The 17,093-nt window shown below is 34.9% G+C and overlaps 2 protein-coding genes across 6 annotated transcripts; one reads left to right on the top strand and one right to left on the bottom strand.

Annotated features, from left to right (window-relative positions):
• Positions 1-1,011, top strand: LOC115961734. The gene has a single exon (XM_031080662.1). The coding sequence runs from the start codon at positions 1-3 to the stop codon at positions 1,009-1,011; it is 1,011 nt and encodes a 336-aa protein (XP_030936522.1).
• A 5,267-nt stretch (positions 1,012-6,278) lies between these two features.
• On the bottom strand, positions 6,279-15,862 carry LOC115959239. Of its 5 annotated transcripts, XM_031077576.1 has the most exons (10): positions 15,811-15,862; positions 11,526-11,814; positions 11,396-11,444; positions 11,252-11,307; positions 10,792-10,935; positions 10,489-10,593; positions 9,001-9,130; positions 8,806-8,901; positions 7,524-7,785; positions 6,279-6,888 (listed from the first exon to the last, which is right to left on the bottom strand). In XM_031077576.1, the coding sequence occupies exons 6-10, from the start codon at positions 10,558-10,560 to the stop codon at positions 6,852-6,854; spliced, it is 597 nt and encodes a 198-aa protein (XP_030933436.1). In that variant the 5' UTR covers positions 10,561-10,593; positions 10,792-10,935; positions 11,252-11,307; positions 11,396-11,444; positions 11,526-11,814; positions 15,811-15,862; the 3' UTR covers positions 6,279-6,851. The 5 variants fall into 5 exon arrangements, with proteins under 5 accessions (XP_030933436.1, XP_030933434.1, XP_030933439.1 ...); XM_031077574.1 differs by having other exon boundaries at positions 10,489-10,622; positions 11,396-11,814; XM_031077579.1 differs by having other exon boundaries at positions 9,034-9,130; positions 11,396-11,814.
• Positions 15,863-17,093: the final 1,231 nt, after the last annotated feature.

Genomic DNA, 17,093 nt, shown 5'->3' with positions numbered 1-17,093 from the left:
ATGGCAACTGATGCTAACCAAAAAGTTTTGCCTCTCGCCTTTGCTGTTGTGGACAAGGAGTCAGGGCCTAGTTGGGGTTGGTTTTTAGAGTGTCTCAGGACTTCCATAGAGCATGTCATACCTAAGGATGGCATTTGCATTATTTCTGACCGACATAAAGGTATCAGATGCGCCATTCGAGAGTGGCCTAGAGGTGAGGACGGAAGAGAACAGGTATATCACCGATATTGCCTTCGACATATTGCTAGCAACTTCAACAAAAAATTTGAGGACCCGACTCTAAAGGCATTGGCCTTGAAAGCTGGATATGCGACTCATGAAGTGAAATTTAAGTCCATAATGCAAACCATTAAGGAGGCCGAGATTAATTTACTGAGGGGTGTAGACCCTACTGATCGCCACATCCTACGCTATATGCCATACACATATCTAATGAGTGAGGATGTTGAGAAATGGACCCAGTCACAAGATGGTGGAAGACGTTACGGGGCAATGACAACCAATATCTCTGAGTGTTTTAATGGGGTACTTAAAGGTGCCCGCGGTTTGCCCATTGCTGCAATGGTTGAGTTCACTTGGTCCAAACTTGTTGCATATTTCTGCGAACGACATCAAAAAATTACTTCTGATCTCTCTCAAGGTAAGGTGTGGAGTGATTATGTAATGGAGATTTATAACAAAAATGAGCAGAAAACTGCAGGACACACTCTGAGGAATTTTAATCATGAAATTGGTGTATATCAAGTGGTTACCCCGTACAACGACCATAGAGGTGGAAGGGGAAACCACAGTCATGAAGTGCACATAATTGAGCAAACATGTGGTTGCAGAAAGTGGCAAAACTTGAAGATCCCTTGTTCACATGCAATTAAAGTTTTTAAAGGTCTGCACCTCGATGCGACCAGCTATATTGACCCATGTTACAGTTTGAACAACGCCATTAAGACATATTCACATCATTTTGTGGTGCCAAAATCAGAGTCATTGTGGAGGGACGTTCGCGGACCATAGTGGGTGCCTGACCCACAGCTATTGCGGGGCAAAGGTCGTCTTGTGAAGTCAAGATTAAGGAATAAAATGGATGGGGTACGACGAGAACGGGGAAGCCGGAGGGAAGATCCGGACTTGAGGGAGATTCAACCAAGGTAGCGATGTGGAGTGTGTCATCAAGAGGGGCATAACCGCAGATGCTGTCCCAATTCCCGTGGGGCTTCGACAAGTGGTAGTGCTGCAAACTAGGCAAGTGTTGTCACTGTTTTTATATAATATGCTCAGAATGTCATTTGGTTTTTGTTCTTCACATTTGGAAACTAATAACCGTATTTTAATGTTTGTCAGGCAAGCAGAGACTGGATTTTGGAATGGCATTGTACGTGGGACTTGTGATTATGTTCGGTATGGACAAGTGCTAGGCGACTATGTAGACTATGTTGTATCAGTATGGACAATTTGTAGGTGACTATGTAGAGTATGTTGCATCAGTATGGACAAGTGCTTGTCACGCCCCGAACCCAACTATAAAGATAGGAACGTGACAACCGCTGCACGCTTATAAAGTAAGCACCCTACAAGTGTGCAAGGCCTTCTTAGCAACTAAAAATTTATCCTCAAAAATTACATCAAATAAAACCAAAATACCTCAACAATTTCTTTATGAAAGAGATCTCCAATAATTTAATAGGAACAAAATCCAAACCTCATGTACTTAATGCTAATTGGCCAATAAATATAAAACTATTAGAAAACCATCCAATCCCAAAATCACTAAACTTCTTTTCCTGCTTACAACACAACATCAAAACTCCCAAGTCTTGCTATTCTTCACAATCTGAAACTGGATGGGAAAAATGGGTGAGTTGAAAACTCAATAAGTAACCAAAATCTTAATAAGTTCTATCAAACAATAAATCTGTAAAGTAATAAGATGTAATATGAGTTTTCAAAAGTTATAATATACTATGAGTTTTCAAAAATAACTAAAGAAGTTTCATAGTCTTAAAATAATAAGTTGCAAATAGATCACATACTTTAATCGTATAAATATATATCATAGATGGTTTAGAAAGCAGTCAGTTTTCCAGATATCAAAAGCTATAACTTACAATAGGTTCCAAAAATACATAACCAGTTTAAGTGACTCAAAATAGTTAAATACTCAAACATTTCCAAAATCACATATGTAGTTTTAAGGACTCAAAAGGGTTCAAATACTCAAACGTAATTCATATTCTTAACAATCTTATGACTATGGTCACGCTATATCCCCATGACTGGGCATCAAAGTACCAATGAACAACCCCCATTGGTTTGGGTATTCGAATACCAATGAACAACCCCCATTGGTATGGGTATCAGAATACCAATGAACAACCCCCATTGGTTTGGGTATCTGAATACCAATGAATGACCCTCATTGGCTGGGTATCAGAGTACCAATGAATAACCCCCATTGGTTTGGGTATCAAAATCAATTCATAGTCAATTTGTCCCTAATCATATATATATGAAATCATAGTTTCTAACAAAAATATATCTTATTCAAGTACATATATATATACATATATAATCATATTTTCAGTATTCAAATATATTTGTGATATTTCTATATTCTGTACTTTAAATCAATTTAGTTAAAGGAACAATTAAATAAATAAATCATATATTCAATGCTCATATTTATTTGTGGCATTTATCCATTCTTTACTTGAAATCATTAATACAATAGAAATAAATAGTAACAATTGTACACAATTTTTAGTAGTTAAATTATGCAGAGACAAAACCAATTAGGATAAGGTTACTTACCTCCAAAAACTATTTCAAAAGAAACTTTTCTTTAACAGTTCCTCTAAAATCTTTAGATATCACCTAGAACAATTTTCAAATATTCTTACTCAATAATCAAATAATTTAAGAAAGAATTATAATGGTACCCAGCCAGATAAAGAGATTACTAAAAATATCCAATAATTATCCATTGTTATCTCACACCAAAATTCCTCCTATCCATAATATTTTTCTTTGTATATATATATATATTTCCTTCTGCCACAACTAAAGCACCAAAGATAAGACTATAACTCCTATTACCATGTAGGCACGTGGGCCATCTTCAATTTCAAGTGTTCCTTTGTTTTCCTTTGTTTGTTTCTCTTTCTTTTTCTTTCCTTTTTTTTTTTTTAAATTACTGGTCAGACCTCATTGACTTTTCTATTCACTTCTACCAAGATCACTAAACAAATAATAATAATAAGCAGAAGAAAGAAAGAAGTTGAGCTTTGCTTTGTTAATGTTTTCTCGTTGATTTATTTTTGTTACACACGTGACTCTATGTCAAATCTCCAAGCATGCCTAGACTACTGGGCTTCTGATTTTCACCCAATACCACTTCGGTTCTGCAATATACCTTAAGAAGTCCAGGCCAAAATGGCCCATTAGCATTAATTTTTGAAATATTTAGCAACAGAGCACTGTTTCGGAAATAATTAGGGAAATACCACTTTTTCCGGTACTCGAGCATGGTGAGCTCGAGTACCATCTTTTCATTGGTCAAACATCTTCTCAAAAAAAAAACGCCGCTATAGGGCCCCAAAACGTCACTATAGGGCTTAAAAAACGCCACTATAGGGCCCCTTGAACCTGTTATGGGACTCATTAAAAAATTTTGCAGGAAAACGCCGCTATAGGGCCCAAAAACGTCACTATAGGGCTTAAAAACGCCACTATAGGGCCCCTTGAACCTGTTATGGGACTTATAAAAAAATTTTGCAGGAAAACGCCGCTATAGGGCCCGAAAACGTCACTATAGGGCCCCTTAACCTGGTATGGGGGCTTAAAAACGCCGCTATAGGGTCCGAAAACGTCACTATAGGGCTTAAAAACGCCACTATAGGGCTCCTTGAATATGGGGCGATGGTGGATTAAAAAAACATGGTACTCGAGCTCACCAAGCTCGAGTACCAGAAAAAGTGGTATTTCCCTAATTATTTCCGAAACAGTACTCTGTTGCTAAATATTTCAAAAATTAATGCTAATGGGCCATTTTGGCCAAGAAGTCCACATCAGGTACTATTTATCAAAGAAAACCGTGGAGAAACCTGAACATTAAGCCCAAAAGTTTATAGCCTCTATCTTCGCATAACTCAATAAAACTCAAAAAAAAAAAAAGATTAAATCTCATCACCTAGAAAAATCTGCAGGCACATCATTCAGTTTACCCAAAAATAAAACTAAACTTCGTTCGTATTATTCAAGAGTATTCAAACTCTTGAATATTTAAATAGTTTCACTATTGACCACAATACTCACATAAAAGAAATACTCTAATTCTAAATAAAACTTAGATTTGACAAGAAGGAAATTCTTAAGCTCTTACCTTAATTGTGCCGTCAAACATTCTCTACTTGAGTAATTTGAGTAGTCTCCTCTCTCCAAAATATCTCCCCATGTACGTTGACATGATAAGTTTATATATATTGCTAGGGTTTCAACTTTATTTTCTAAAAACTCCTTTATAATTATAAATTATAAAAATTGACCCCACAAGAGATTTACTTAATTACCCTTCCTTTTATTATTATTTTTTTTTTCCGGGTATTACAAGACGACTATGTAGACTATGTTGTATTGACTTAGTTGTTATTTTGTTTATTGCTAAATGTTGTTGTAATTGAACATTTGCTATCCATTATACTCGTTACATTAGTTGCGTTGTGTAGCTTTTGCCTGTAATGCAATGATATGGCATTGGCAATGTAGCTACTACTTTGGCAACTTCAACCACAGCAGCCATGTTTGAACCGATGATAATGTATTGAATGTTTTTGTGTGCTAAGAGGGCAACTATAATGCCCAAGAATAGTAACTGTTTGAATCCGATTGTTTGCATCTGATGTACTCTCTCCTTGACTGGTGATTATGCTTGTATCTACTTGTTTACCGCTGACCATGTGATGTGTTTTGGATCTATTTTACTGTTGCAGGGGAAGGGAAAACTAATTCTGGTTTACAGCTGCAGGATTGCCAAAAAAAAAAAAAAATTTCCCAGTGGAAATCGAGTTTCAAACTCGATTTCCATTTGGGTGGCATATTCGTAAATAAACTACAACACCAATTTACAAAAATGCCACTCAAATGGAAATCGAGTTTCAGAAACTCGATTTCCACTGGGAAATTTTTGCAATGGCATTGCCCGTAAATAGTTTTGAACTCTCGGGTTGGCACCAAAAATCCCATCAAAAATCGAGTCTTTGAGACTCGATTTCCATTTGAGTGGCATTTTCGTAAATTAGGCTGACAGTTTATTTACGAAAATGCTACCCAACGGAAATCGAGTTTCAGAAACTCGATTTCTGCTGGGAAATGTTTTTTGGCCATAAATAGTTTTGAAAAATCCCAAGAAATCGAGTCTTTGAGACTCGATTTCCAATTGAGTGGCATTTTCGTAAATTGTTGAAATTGTTTATTTACGAATAGAGCAAAATATTTTAAACCAAAGAACAATTATTGGTAGATGTTGTAAATTGGTGAAATCTTTCTACCCCTATGGTCGAAAATGTATTACATCTGTTTTTCTGCATACCACAAAAATGTTTGTGTCTAAAAATACATGATTTAATACAACATTCCTCTTACACAAATATTGTTACACAAATGTCATAACAATATTGCATTTACCCATTGAGTAAGATTCACACCTGTCAAGGGAAATGGTCGAAGATGTTCCATTATGTCTACTTTCATTCATACCACAAAAACGCCAGTGTCTAATTTTGCATGCATTCACACAACCCCATCACATTTACAACATCTACCAATAATTGTTCTTTGGTTTACATTATTTTGCTCTTTAAAATAGCAATAAAAACGTCCCCAACTACTAATTATAGTATTTGCTTTTGAGTCTTTCACGCACCACCTATTCTTCAATGGCATGAAATCAGTACGTAGCTTCCACCAAATGCTCTGGAATCTCGATAACATTATTTTGCTTTGGTAGGTTCAGTTTTTCCATATGGACACGAGAAGCTACTCTTGCCACATTCTTAGAAAGTGTGAGAAGCATGAAGTTTGAACTTGGCAGAGGCACCTATATGACGCATCATTTCAAAGTTTTAATGACCAACATCAATGTACCACCATGAATCATATATCAAGGATACGAAAAATCATTAACACATTGGCTAGAATAAGGTTACCTAGCCACCAACATGAACAACAATTTAACTACAAAAAAATTAAATATTCTATTATAAATTTTTTTTTTTGGGTAATTATTATTTTTTTTTCAGTGACTAGACAATTTGTTACCTCCATTAAATACCAGCAAACTCACATCAATAGTGGCTGGTTTGAGGTTTTACCTAGGCACCAGCACTTTATATTACATCTACCTGATCTTTACAAAAATGTACTTAAGATGGAACAGCAAAAATGAAAAATATGGATGCCATCACCATCCACCCTCCCTATCTCCTCTCTATGTATACACAATCTTCAAGCTGTATAGATGACCGTTGCACACTCTTCAGTAATCTTCCCTACTACTCACAGCTTTGAAGAGGCTCTACAAATCAAATCGTCCCCTCAAGGCAAGGGGCCAAGGAGACCGCATAAAAACACAAAGCTACTTGTTGAAGAAAACAAACATAAGCCACTGTCCTGATGCTGCCGTCTTGCACATTAAAAGAGCCAGAGCGGCAGTTGGGAGTGTCACACAATTGGAATTGGAACATTGTTGTTACTATTATGGTGCATTTGTTTTTGGACAGCCTTAACTGCTGCTACTCTAGCTGCATTAGCTGCCCTATTGGCTGCTGCAACTGCCCTGTTGACCCTTTCATCCACCTTGGCTACATCATAGGCTTTGTCTGCTGCTCGCCGAGCTTCCTGAGTGTAAATAGAATCACAGAACTAATCAGAAAAAAGACTATTACTAGTTATTTAAATTGCTAATTAACTTTCTGCAGTTTGTTATTTTGTTTCCTGCAACTGCAGTGTTGCAAAAATGCCCTTCTCACGTTTCATTTTTAGTTATAAAACAGTAATATTACACCAGTAACAAGTTTTGACTATGCTAAATAACATAAAACCAATCTTTGAAGAATAAAATGTTAAAAAAGCATGAGGATAAGTAGAGAATTGTAATAATTGTAAAGTATCATGGTTGAAGTGAACAAATTCAGGCAGAGAATATTTCTTTAAATCATCTTGAACAAAAGAGTCGGACCCAATAACTAAGGGCTAATAATGTGCATGGAAAACAGGACATGTATGACTGGTGATTCATATCAACAGTAAATGGAAAATGAACCATAAATCACAAGGATCGTAGCCAACACAACATTATTCTTTTCCTGCCATAAGATAAACAGCCAGGGGTACAAGAAGATAGGATCATCCATGGTATGATTGCAAAACCATGACATAAATAGACATCAAATTATAACCATCAGCAGCTAAGATATTTACATCAAACACTTGCACTGGAGGTTTACATTATTAAGGTTGGAAGTAAGGAATACCTGCACTGCATTGAGTACTTTTGAATGATAAACAGCAACAGGAGATACAGGATGGGTGGTGTTCTGTGTGCTTGGAATGTCAAGAATTCCATTTTGCCAGTGACCAGCTTGTGTTTCACCATTTCTGAATGTGTACATTCCAAGCCCTTGCCTTCTACCCTCATGCCAGGGTCCTTCATATCGATGTCCATTTGCAAAAGAATAGAGCCCAAACCCATGCATTGAGTCCGCAAAATATTCTCCAGCATATGTGTCCCCATTTCTTAATAAAAGAAAGAAAAAAAAAATTGATGAGTTGGGACAGAGTATAAGATGATTCTTTTTTAGTGCTGCAAATTCATATGCACGGATACAAAATCAACTATGAAATTCACTAATTGATACTCATTAGATAAGTTGGCGTGTGTGCGTGGGTGTGCTCTCTTGTGATATTATTTTTATAATAAAAAAAAGAAAAATCACATTAACAAACTACTAAACTTTGGGAACACATACTTAATGTATAAATAAAAGAGTCTACTAGACATTGGAGGAGAGAGAGGTAAAGTAATCAAGGTAAACATTTATTCAGCAAATAAACACTGGATCAGGTATAAAGTGATATTTATTTAGCAAACTCAAATAGTAGAAATAGGCCTTTCTAGAATTTACTTGTGTTTGAGAAAAACTGGTCTTGCTTTAACTCCAATATGTAGCCAAATATTGTTCATTAATAAGAAATAGTGTGCTATCCATTTTTCCAACAGCCACGAGTTAACAAAAACCGAATATTTGATAGCAAATGAGGAATAATAAATGTAAGTTCTGAAATTAGTATTAGCTCATTTCATCTATTTGGGAATGCAAACTATATTTCAAAAAATGTAAAGTGACAAATCAACCATAACTGCATTCTTCTAACCTCACTTCAGAAACATAATAAATAAACACATGATAAAATAAACAAATGGGAATTCATTCATATAATAACTTCCCCTAAGATAGTCAATTCAGAAAGTATCATAATGATAGAAAAATTGTAATTACACAAACTGCCAGATATGATGATGATGATGATGATGATGATGATAACAATAACAATAATAATAATAACTTCCCTCTGTATTATATTTTATTTCTTAAAAATTCTCTACAATTTCATTTGGGAGAAATTTTTCCCATATTGTCTATATAAGGTCATTAATAACTAATAGAACCTAATTGCAAGAACTGAATGAGACAGAAACCAAAAAAAAAAAAGAGGAAAAAGTAAGATTATAATGAAGTAGTTATGTGAAATTACCTGGACTAGATAAGACAGCACGTGGACGCAGGATTGAGCTGGCACTAATACTTATTTTATCATCCTCATCAATCTTTTTGTCAATTTCCCCTGCTCCTGTTGATCAACAGAGGAGGATGTCATAACTGTAAGATATCTCTATACAAAAATACATGCAGGATTTTTTTTCCAGAAATCTGTGGGGCAAAACCAAACCTTCAGATGCAGAAATTGTGGGCATGATCAAACCTGACAGATACAGAAGTTGTTGACACAAGTACGTTTGGTACATAAGACTTTGGAATTTTTGCAACATATGCTGGAGAAATTTCTTCATTTTCCTTTGCTGAAATGGGGATGAGAGGAAGAAGAATAAGAAAAAGAAGTTAAGGATTATATTTTAAAACCCAACTACCATTCAATCTACTGAAAGTAAACATAGATATAACTTTACCAAAAAGAAAAGAAAAGATAGAATTTTAACAAACTTCATCACAGCAGTTAAAGGTCTTAAATTTAAACAATACTCTTGTTATAATGTTTCAATTTAAAATTGTTGGTTTCATGTATCAATTTACCTCATTCAGACAGAAATCAGTGACATTTGAACCAAGGCTAGTTTTGTTTCAACTTCCAAAGAGGATAAAATATCATCAGGAAAGATGTATCAAAGCTTTGTCTCAGGAGGTAAACCACAGGAGGACTTTGCACTTGCCTTTAGCATTTTAGAAAATATTTCTTGGATTGCAATTGATAAAACATTCTGAGCTAGTCTGGTTATGAGATGCTGCTAAGGGAAAATATATTTATGGGACCTGTAAGTCACTCTGATCAAAGTTTGATGCAAGAAACTACACAAACTAGTGACTGTAAATTTCCCTAATGTTAAGTTGTTAACTATCTCTGTAAATTTTATTTGATTTAATTGTCATTTTGGTTCTTAACCTTTGCACCATGTTTCAAAATGGTCTCTAACCTTTCAAATGTCATTTCGTTCTTAGTGTCAAAATAGTCATTGCTGTTAAGTAGTGGATGGAAGTGTGCCTCTGCTTGTCAGATCAAACTTTTTCATCCACTACTTTTCAACTGAGTATTTTGATATAAGAAGAAAAGGTTAGGAACTAAAATGACACATTTGATAGGTTGGGAACCATTTTGAAATATGGGGCTAAGGTTAGGACTAATATGGTAACTAAACCTTTCTTTATATACAACTATTGATGACAATATGCAGAGTAGCATAACTGGTTGGTGGCCCCTTTTCAGGTACAATTATTTGTAAATTATAAATTATCATTTCATAGCATTACTAGACTCAAAGGGAAAAAAAAAAATTTATAAATTCTACAGCAGAAAAATAAGTCCTTTCACACAGGCATATCTATACTCATTGTTGATGAGAAGATCAAAACAGTCGCTAGCAATAATTTGAACCCCACATTATAGAAAATACAGTCTATATCTGTTTGTGAGTGGCCCAACAAGAGTTCAACTTACAACTTCAACAACAAAAATCTCAAAAATCATATGATATATTGTAGAGTACTCACAAAAACACAAGACCCAGAAAATGCTAATGTGTTTATACTTCACCAAACAAAAAATGAAAAACAAAACCAAAACCCCTAGAGACAGTACAGCATAGCATCAAGGTGTTCCACACAAAATAATGAAAATACTAGTGGCCAACACAGCAACAATTACCAAATTGTGTCTAGAAGAGTTACTGTTTGATCCATCCTTCTTTCTAAGATGGTGAGGCCCTATGAGCTTCATCCTCAACTTGCTTGGAGAAATGAACACATGAGTCCGCAATTAAGAAACCAAAACACTATAACCTGTCAATGTACAGCTGATATATAAAGTTCCAAAGCCAAAACTTGCAACAAAGCAAACCCAATAAGTACTTAAACCATTTCCATTCCACACCCCATTACAGTTCCTATTAATATATAATTCAATACATTATTGCATCTGTTCCAACAAGTTCGTCCAGAATTCACATACCTTGTTTGTGCACGGTTCACCGTTTGAGGTCTTGCTCTTGCTGGTGAAAGTTCAATACTTTCTTCAGTACTGGCAGAAGTAGAAGCGGAACCCGAATTTTCTTCATTTTCAGTCACTTCATCTTCATTTTCTTCAGTGTTGATTCTGCAATTTAAAAAATCCAACAAGACTAAGAATGTAGTACAAGAGAAGCCACTAACTGCTATAATCCAGTTAATGAGTTATCTCAAAAGTAATAGCTTCAGCTTAATTACATAATGCTTAGTACCCTAAAACTTATCTCCTGCTATTGGCTCCATATAAGACACAACAGGATAAATTCTTTTATTCAAATCTTCTGAGTGCAGGACACAAGTATTGTGCCCTCAGGTGTGTTACACGCAAATTTTCATATACAAGAAGTGCCTTTTAAAACAAATCTAAAACAAAATTGAAATGGAAAAGTAAAAAGTCTGTTTACAATGCCAAAATTTGGAGCACTAATGCCTCTTGACCCAGTTTTCTGTAAAGAATTGCCTGTCAAAGTCAGGAATAATATTTAGCAATAAGCAAAGACCATTTATCATTTGGCACTAAAAAAGTATCAATGCCATTCATGCCTGACCTAACAACAGTTTGAAAGAAATGATGCAAATCATTAGGCAGTAAACGATCTGAATAGTACATAATCAGAAGAGTCAGCCAAGTCAATAGGCAGAACCAACAACAAAGTAATTATAAGAGTTCCAATGGACCTTTTCCAACCATAACTCCGATCCTTCGATCAAGTAAAGAACTTCCTCTGGATCATACAAGTCTGAAGACGACAAAAATATCTGCAGTCTTTCTCGAAGAGGACTTTCAAAGATCGAGTTCATTCTATTATTAGAAATTACTGTCTCATCTACCCTTCCAATGTCACTGTTTTGATAAGTATTTTCAGTTTGAAAGGCTTCAATTGCTGATTTGGCAAGTGATAGAGCATATAATGTATGGAATTGAGTATCATCACAGTCCTGATCTTCAATCAACCACTGGAGGTACCTGTGAAATTAAAAGAGGTGAAAAAAAATTCACGGTCTGAAAGGCACATAAAATAAGAAAGAAGCTTCAGAAGCATAGGGGGAAAAAGGGGTTGAGAAAAACATGAGGAACAAAATTTTGTAACAAAAATAAAAGATACCAGATAATTGTGTTATGAAAGACCCGTGTCATATATAGCTTTGAAATAATCTCACGGATGAGAAAAATAGGCTTAGGGTGAGTTTCGTTCAGTTTTTTGTAAAAGTGCATAATGAAAAAGTTGAGTTTTCAAAAAGTGCATAATTGAAAAAGTGTATTTTCAAAAAGTTAAGTGTTTGGTAAAAACTGTTAAAAAGTGCTTTTTGAAAAAGCTGAGTGTTTGGCTAGCACTTATAAAAGTGACAATTTAAGGGATAAATTATCAAAATGACAATGTATATATAAGAGCATTTCCAGCAGGTTAGATAAATTTTTGTGCTGTTTGGACAATCAATAATGACATTTATCTTTTGCCTATTCACTTTTTTAATTTTTATTTTGTAATCAAATTTATTATTTTTTAATATTTATTTTTCTTTTTCTATTCATTTTCAACAATTATATTTTTCAACAAAAAGTATTACATTCACAATATTTTTTGCAATACTTTCACAAGAATCATAACAAAATCTTATATGAAAAGTTATTACTAGTTCTAATTTGAACCCATTACTAAAATTATATTTTTACTCATCAATATTAACTAATTACTTAAAATTTATTGTGAAAATATTGTGAAAATATTATGGTAATATTTTGAAATTGTGATTTCTAATACTTTTCCTTTTTTTTTTCCTCCATACGTAACCTTTTCCTTTTTTTTTTTCTCTTGTATTTTATCCCACCACACACGTGTACACTCTTTTGTCCACACCCTCTCCTTTTTCCTACACCTCCACCTTCCAGAAGGCTCTCTCATTCCCTCATTCTTTCCTTTTTCCTTTTTCCTTTTCTGTTTGTTTCCAGAAGGCTCTCTCAATTCCAAAGCTCTCCGGCTCTCTCAATTTCTTCTCTCTCTCTCTCTTTTTTTTTTTTTTTTCCACTTGATTTCCAAAAGATCTCCACTTTCGCTTCTTGACTTATGTGAAGCAAATTGCTCGCGGACCTGAACTGAAAATTGAGAAGCCTCACGACCTGAACTGAACACTATGGGTTCGGTCTTCCTTTGTCTTCTTCTTCTTCTTCCTCTTCTTCTTCTTTCTTTCTGTCTTTCTATGTGTTTATGGTTGTTTGGCCGTGGGTTTGTGCTATTTGATTTCTGTATTTTTGGATTGTGGTTTGTGTTTTGGGTAATGATTTTAATCTTCGTCTTCATCTTCTTCTTCCTCTTCTTCTTCTTTCTTTCTGTCTTTCTATGTGTATTTTTGGTATGTGTTTTTGGATTGTGGCCGTGGGTTTGTGCTATTTGATGGGTATTTCCGTAGTTTTATTTTTGCAACGGTAACCTACTGAAAACGCGCATTGCGCGTTTTCATTTATGGACCCCTGAGGGTCCATAAAAATTTCCGCATTTCTCCTTATTTTTGGGCTTCACCAAACGCATATTTTGGTTTGGCTTTTTTCAAAAAGCGCTTTTTGGGTTCAAAACGTGGAAACAAACGGGCACTTATGGAAGAGCAAACTGTACCGTTAGTTATATGAATCCTTTATCTCTTATTGTTACAGATAGTGAAACAACACTACCTGAACGATAACAAATTTATGGCAAAGAAACTTGTTAGGTTCTAAATGTTTAGAACAATTGGTAAATCGTGAACACAAACTTGTCTAGATATAGATCTTAGAGTCTATAAGTTTTATTAGACAATACTCAAGGTGATTCAAGTCAAGATTCAAGAACATACAAGCTGCAGGAAGAAGATTTCATAATCTGTCTGGTTCGATCGGTCGAGCTTGTCTTACAAGCTACAGGAAGAAGATTTCATAATCTATCTGGTTCGATCGATCGAAAGACAGGCTCGACCGATCGAAAGTCGTATCTGCAAAATTTTAATTAAGCCCAAACAGCAGTTCAAGCCCATTTAGGATTAGGGTTTCTAATCTACTTCTCCCAGTATATAAAGGAAACCCTAAGCACGTTTTTATGTGGCTTTTCAAAGAGAAAAGAGTGTGCCTCTTTTGTATTTAGGATTTTGTTCCTAAAAAGCTCTCTTATGTCTTCTACCGGTGCTATTCCTTGAAAAATCTCAAGATCCGGTATTGTAGAAGTTGCTGCCTTCTCTTGTCATCAAAGGTGTTGATGATCTAAACCTTCAAGGATGGTCTTGGAGTCACAAACAGGAGAGTTTGTGTTGCTAAACCTTTGAGTGGAATCTTAAAGTCACAAACGGGGGGTGTTTGTGTTTTGCAAAGGCCAAAGAAAGAAAACGTCCGTGGATTCGGAGCTTGCACGTGGTCGTGTCAGTAAGTTCTACTGGTGGGTAGCAATAAGAAGTCGAGCATGGGGGTTTGTAAGTCTTATGGTATGAACTTTGATTCTTTCTAGTGGATTTGTTTTTTACCTTGAGGATAGCTAGGTTAAATCTTCCCCAGGTTTTTTACCGGTTTGGTTTTCCTAGGTGATCATATCATTGTCTTATTTATTTTCCGCTGCTATGCATGATATGATTGTTTGATTGTGATAACCTAAACTTGTTTAATTGAACTAAGTAACAACTTGACTAATTACCTAGGTTTAATCAATTGTTTAAGAGGTCTAAAAACTATCAAAACTTTAGTTCTTAAAGACTATAGTTGTATGACTTATAATTTTAGGTCATACAACTATAGTCTTCAATAATTTAATGTATAGTTCAAGAAAAAGATGTCCTATACCCTTCCTACAACCTTAAAAAATACACCTTTTAAATTGAATTTGACATGAATTTAAGCTGTATAAGGAATATCCTAGGAGTTCCCATATATATAATAATTATAAAAAAAGAAAAGAAAAAAAAAAGAGAGGAATGTCCTAGGAGTATCGGATATATTTTCTTTTTCTTTTTTGTCATTCAATATATGTTACACACAGATAAGGCTCCCTCTTTTTTCTTTTTCTATTTTCTTTTTAAAATTAAATGTTATTAAAAAAAGAAAAAGGGAAGGTCAAGTACGAAGATGTTAATCAATCCCTTTCCAAATACAATCACAAAGACAAAGAATTGAGGCTACCTCATCAAAGTAACTTGCTACATGCTCATGATAGATGAGAAGAGCAATTTGAAGCAGTACTATTTTCTGACTTTCCCTTCATATATCATTTAAGAAGGCATACAACAAATTCTGGACCAGCATATTGGTGCTCTGACACCAGTCCCAGAGTGTATGGATCTTCACAATTCATATAATTTAGCTGCTCTCTTAAGTAGGCTAGATATCATAGCCCCATATCCAACCTACGAGTTTCTTAATGAAAAACACACAGCCACATAAAAAAAATGGCCTTTTATATTGAAAAATTGAACAACAGTTTTGACAGCAAGGTTTCCCCCCTCCCCTTTTTTTGAATAACGAGTGTAGAAATCCAGACTTGGCCAAAGGCTACCCAACAAGCTTCATTTTTATTTTCTTTACAGTTTTTTTTTTTTTTCATTAGTCTTTACACTTATTGTTTCTTTACCAAAAATCAAAATCAAAATAACAAAATAGAAATTGTAAACAATATTAACAAGCATCATTGCATGTTTACAGCAATGGCTAAAGCTTATGGATCTGTAATCGGGTAAATAATAACACACAAAAAAAAGGAACAGAAGTAATTAACTTTTTACCAACATAATTCTTATTTTACAAGTATAAATATGATCTATTAGCTTTAGTTCCAAGTGGGAGCTTTGTGGTCTATCTATCATCGTTTTACAAAGCTAAAAAAGTGAACGAATCAAAATGAGAGAGATCCCAAGCAGGTGGAAGATGAGAGGTTGAGCACCCTTTGATATAAATAACTTCATACAATTATAATGCAGCAAAGCTGGGGTGCAGTGTATGTGATGAACATACCTTTGAAAAATTTCTACCTTTCTTGGATCAATTGCTGGAATAACTTCATCTGTGATAAGTAATGAAATAATATTAGACCGGTTACAACAAAAACAAAAAGGAAAGGAAAAAATTTACATAGGCCTGCAGCTAGCAAAATTTAATGAACTCTTTTTCCTTTTTTTTTCTTTTTAACATGATGATATCTGTATTAATAATTGAAGTGTAAAACAATCTAGGATGACAATTTAAGCATACAGGCTATATACTCAACTGCTGCTAAAAAATTTAAAAATAAAATTAATCCAAGCAGTGACACAAATCAAAGGGTCGACACTCATCTTGCCACAGCCAAGAAAATAAAGAGATGAAAATGCAACCTTTATCTTTCAGAAGGATGCATTGTCTCTGACAGCAAAAAGTGATTTACTGCTTCCTCAAAATGCAAGTCAAACAGCAATAGAAACCCCACTTGAGCATGAACAAAGGAGAGCATATCCTTTGACAATTCACCATCACACTCAAGTTCCTCCACCAAGGCAATGGCTTCTTTAAAGTTCTTCTTTCTCAAAACGTCTTTGATTTGTTCTTCAGAAGGTAATTTACGATAGCAAATAACCTAGCAACCATTTAACATGAAACAGGAGAATTTATCAAGACCCCTCGAGAACAAAACTAAAAAAAGCTATTGGTTAAGGCATAATGTGAACATCTAAATACAATACAACATGTACCCTTTACATAACAAAATAGACCATCAATTGTAAAAATGGGTGAAGCCCCATCAAGCTCGTTTTACATACCTTGTTGGGTGTTGCAACAGCAACAAGTTTTCCACTCCCAACTTCCTCATCAGCAACAACGCTAGCTCCAACTCCTTCCCCACCAAAACTTATCGATTGAATACACCTACCCGACTTCTTATGATACACCTCCATTTTCGTGGACCTCAGAGGTAGGGTCCAAGGAAACTGATGAAAAGGCTGATGAGGTTCTAAAGTTGGATATTTTGGATTGTCTCCAAAAAATCACCATCGATGGTCTAAATCTAGAAATGTTTAACACTTAGATTCAGTCCATCGATAGTGATTTTCTAGCGTCCAACAATCCAAAATATCCTATTTTAGAACCTCATCAGCCTTTTCATCAGTTTCCTTGGACCCTACGTACAGAGCAAAGTTCAAAAATAGATACGGTCCTGATAAACAACATAATCAAACAACACATTTTCAAACTCCCCAACTTCATGAGGCTTAGCCCCTCTAATTGGCCGCAGTTAAATACATCACAAATTAATAAGTTAG

The sequence above is a fragment of the Quercus lobata genome, chromosome 9 (genome assembly GCF_001633185.2).
Source record: "Quercus lobata isolate SW786 chromosome 9, ValleyOak3.0 Primary Assembly, whole genome shotgun sequence".
In the NCBI taxonomy this organism is placed as follows: Eukaryota; Viridiplantae; Streptophyta; class Magnoliopsida; order Fagales; family Fagaceae; genus Quercus; species Quercus lobata.
The sequence above is the reverse complement of the archived record's forward strand: the minus strand, read 5'-3'. Positions and strand labels throughout refer to the sequence as shown.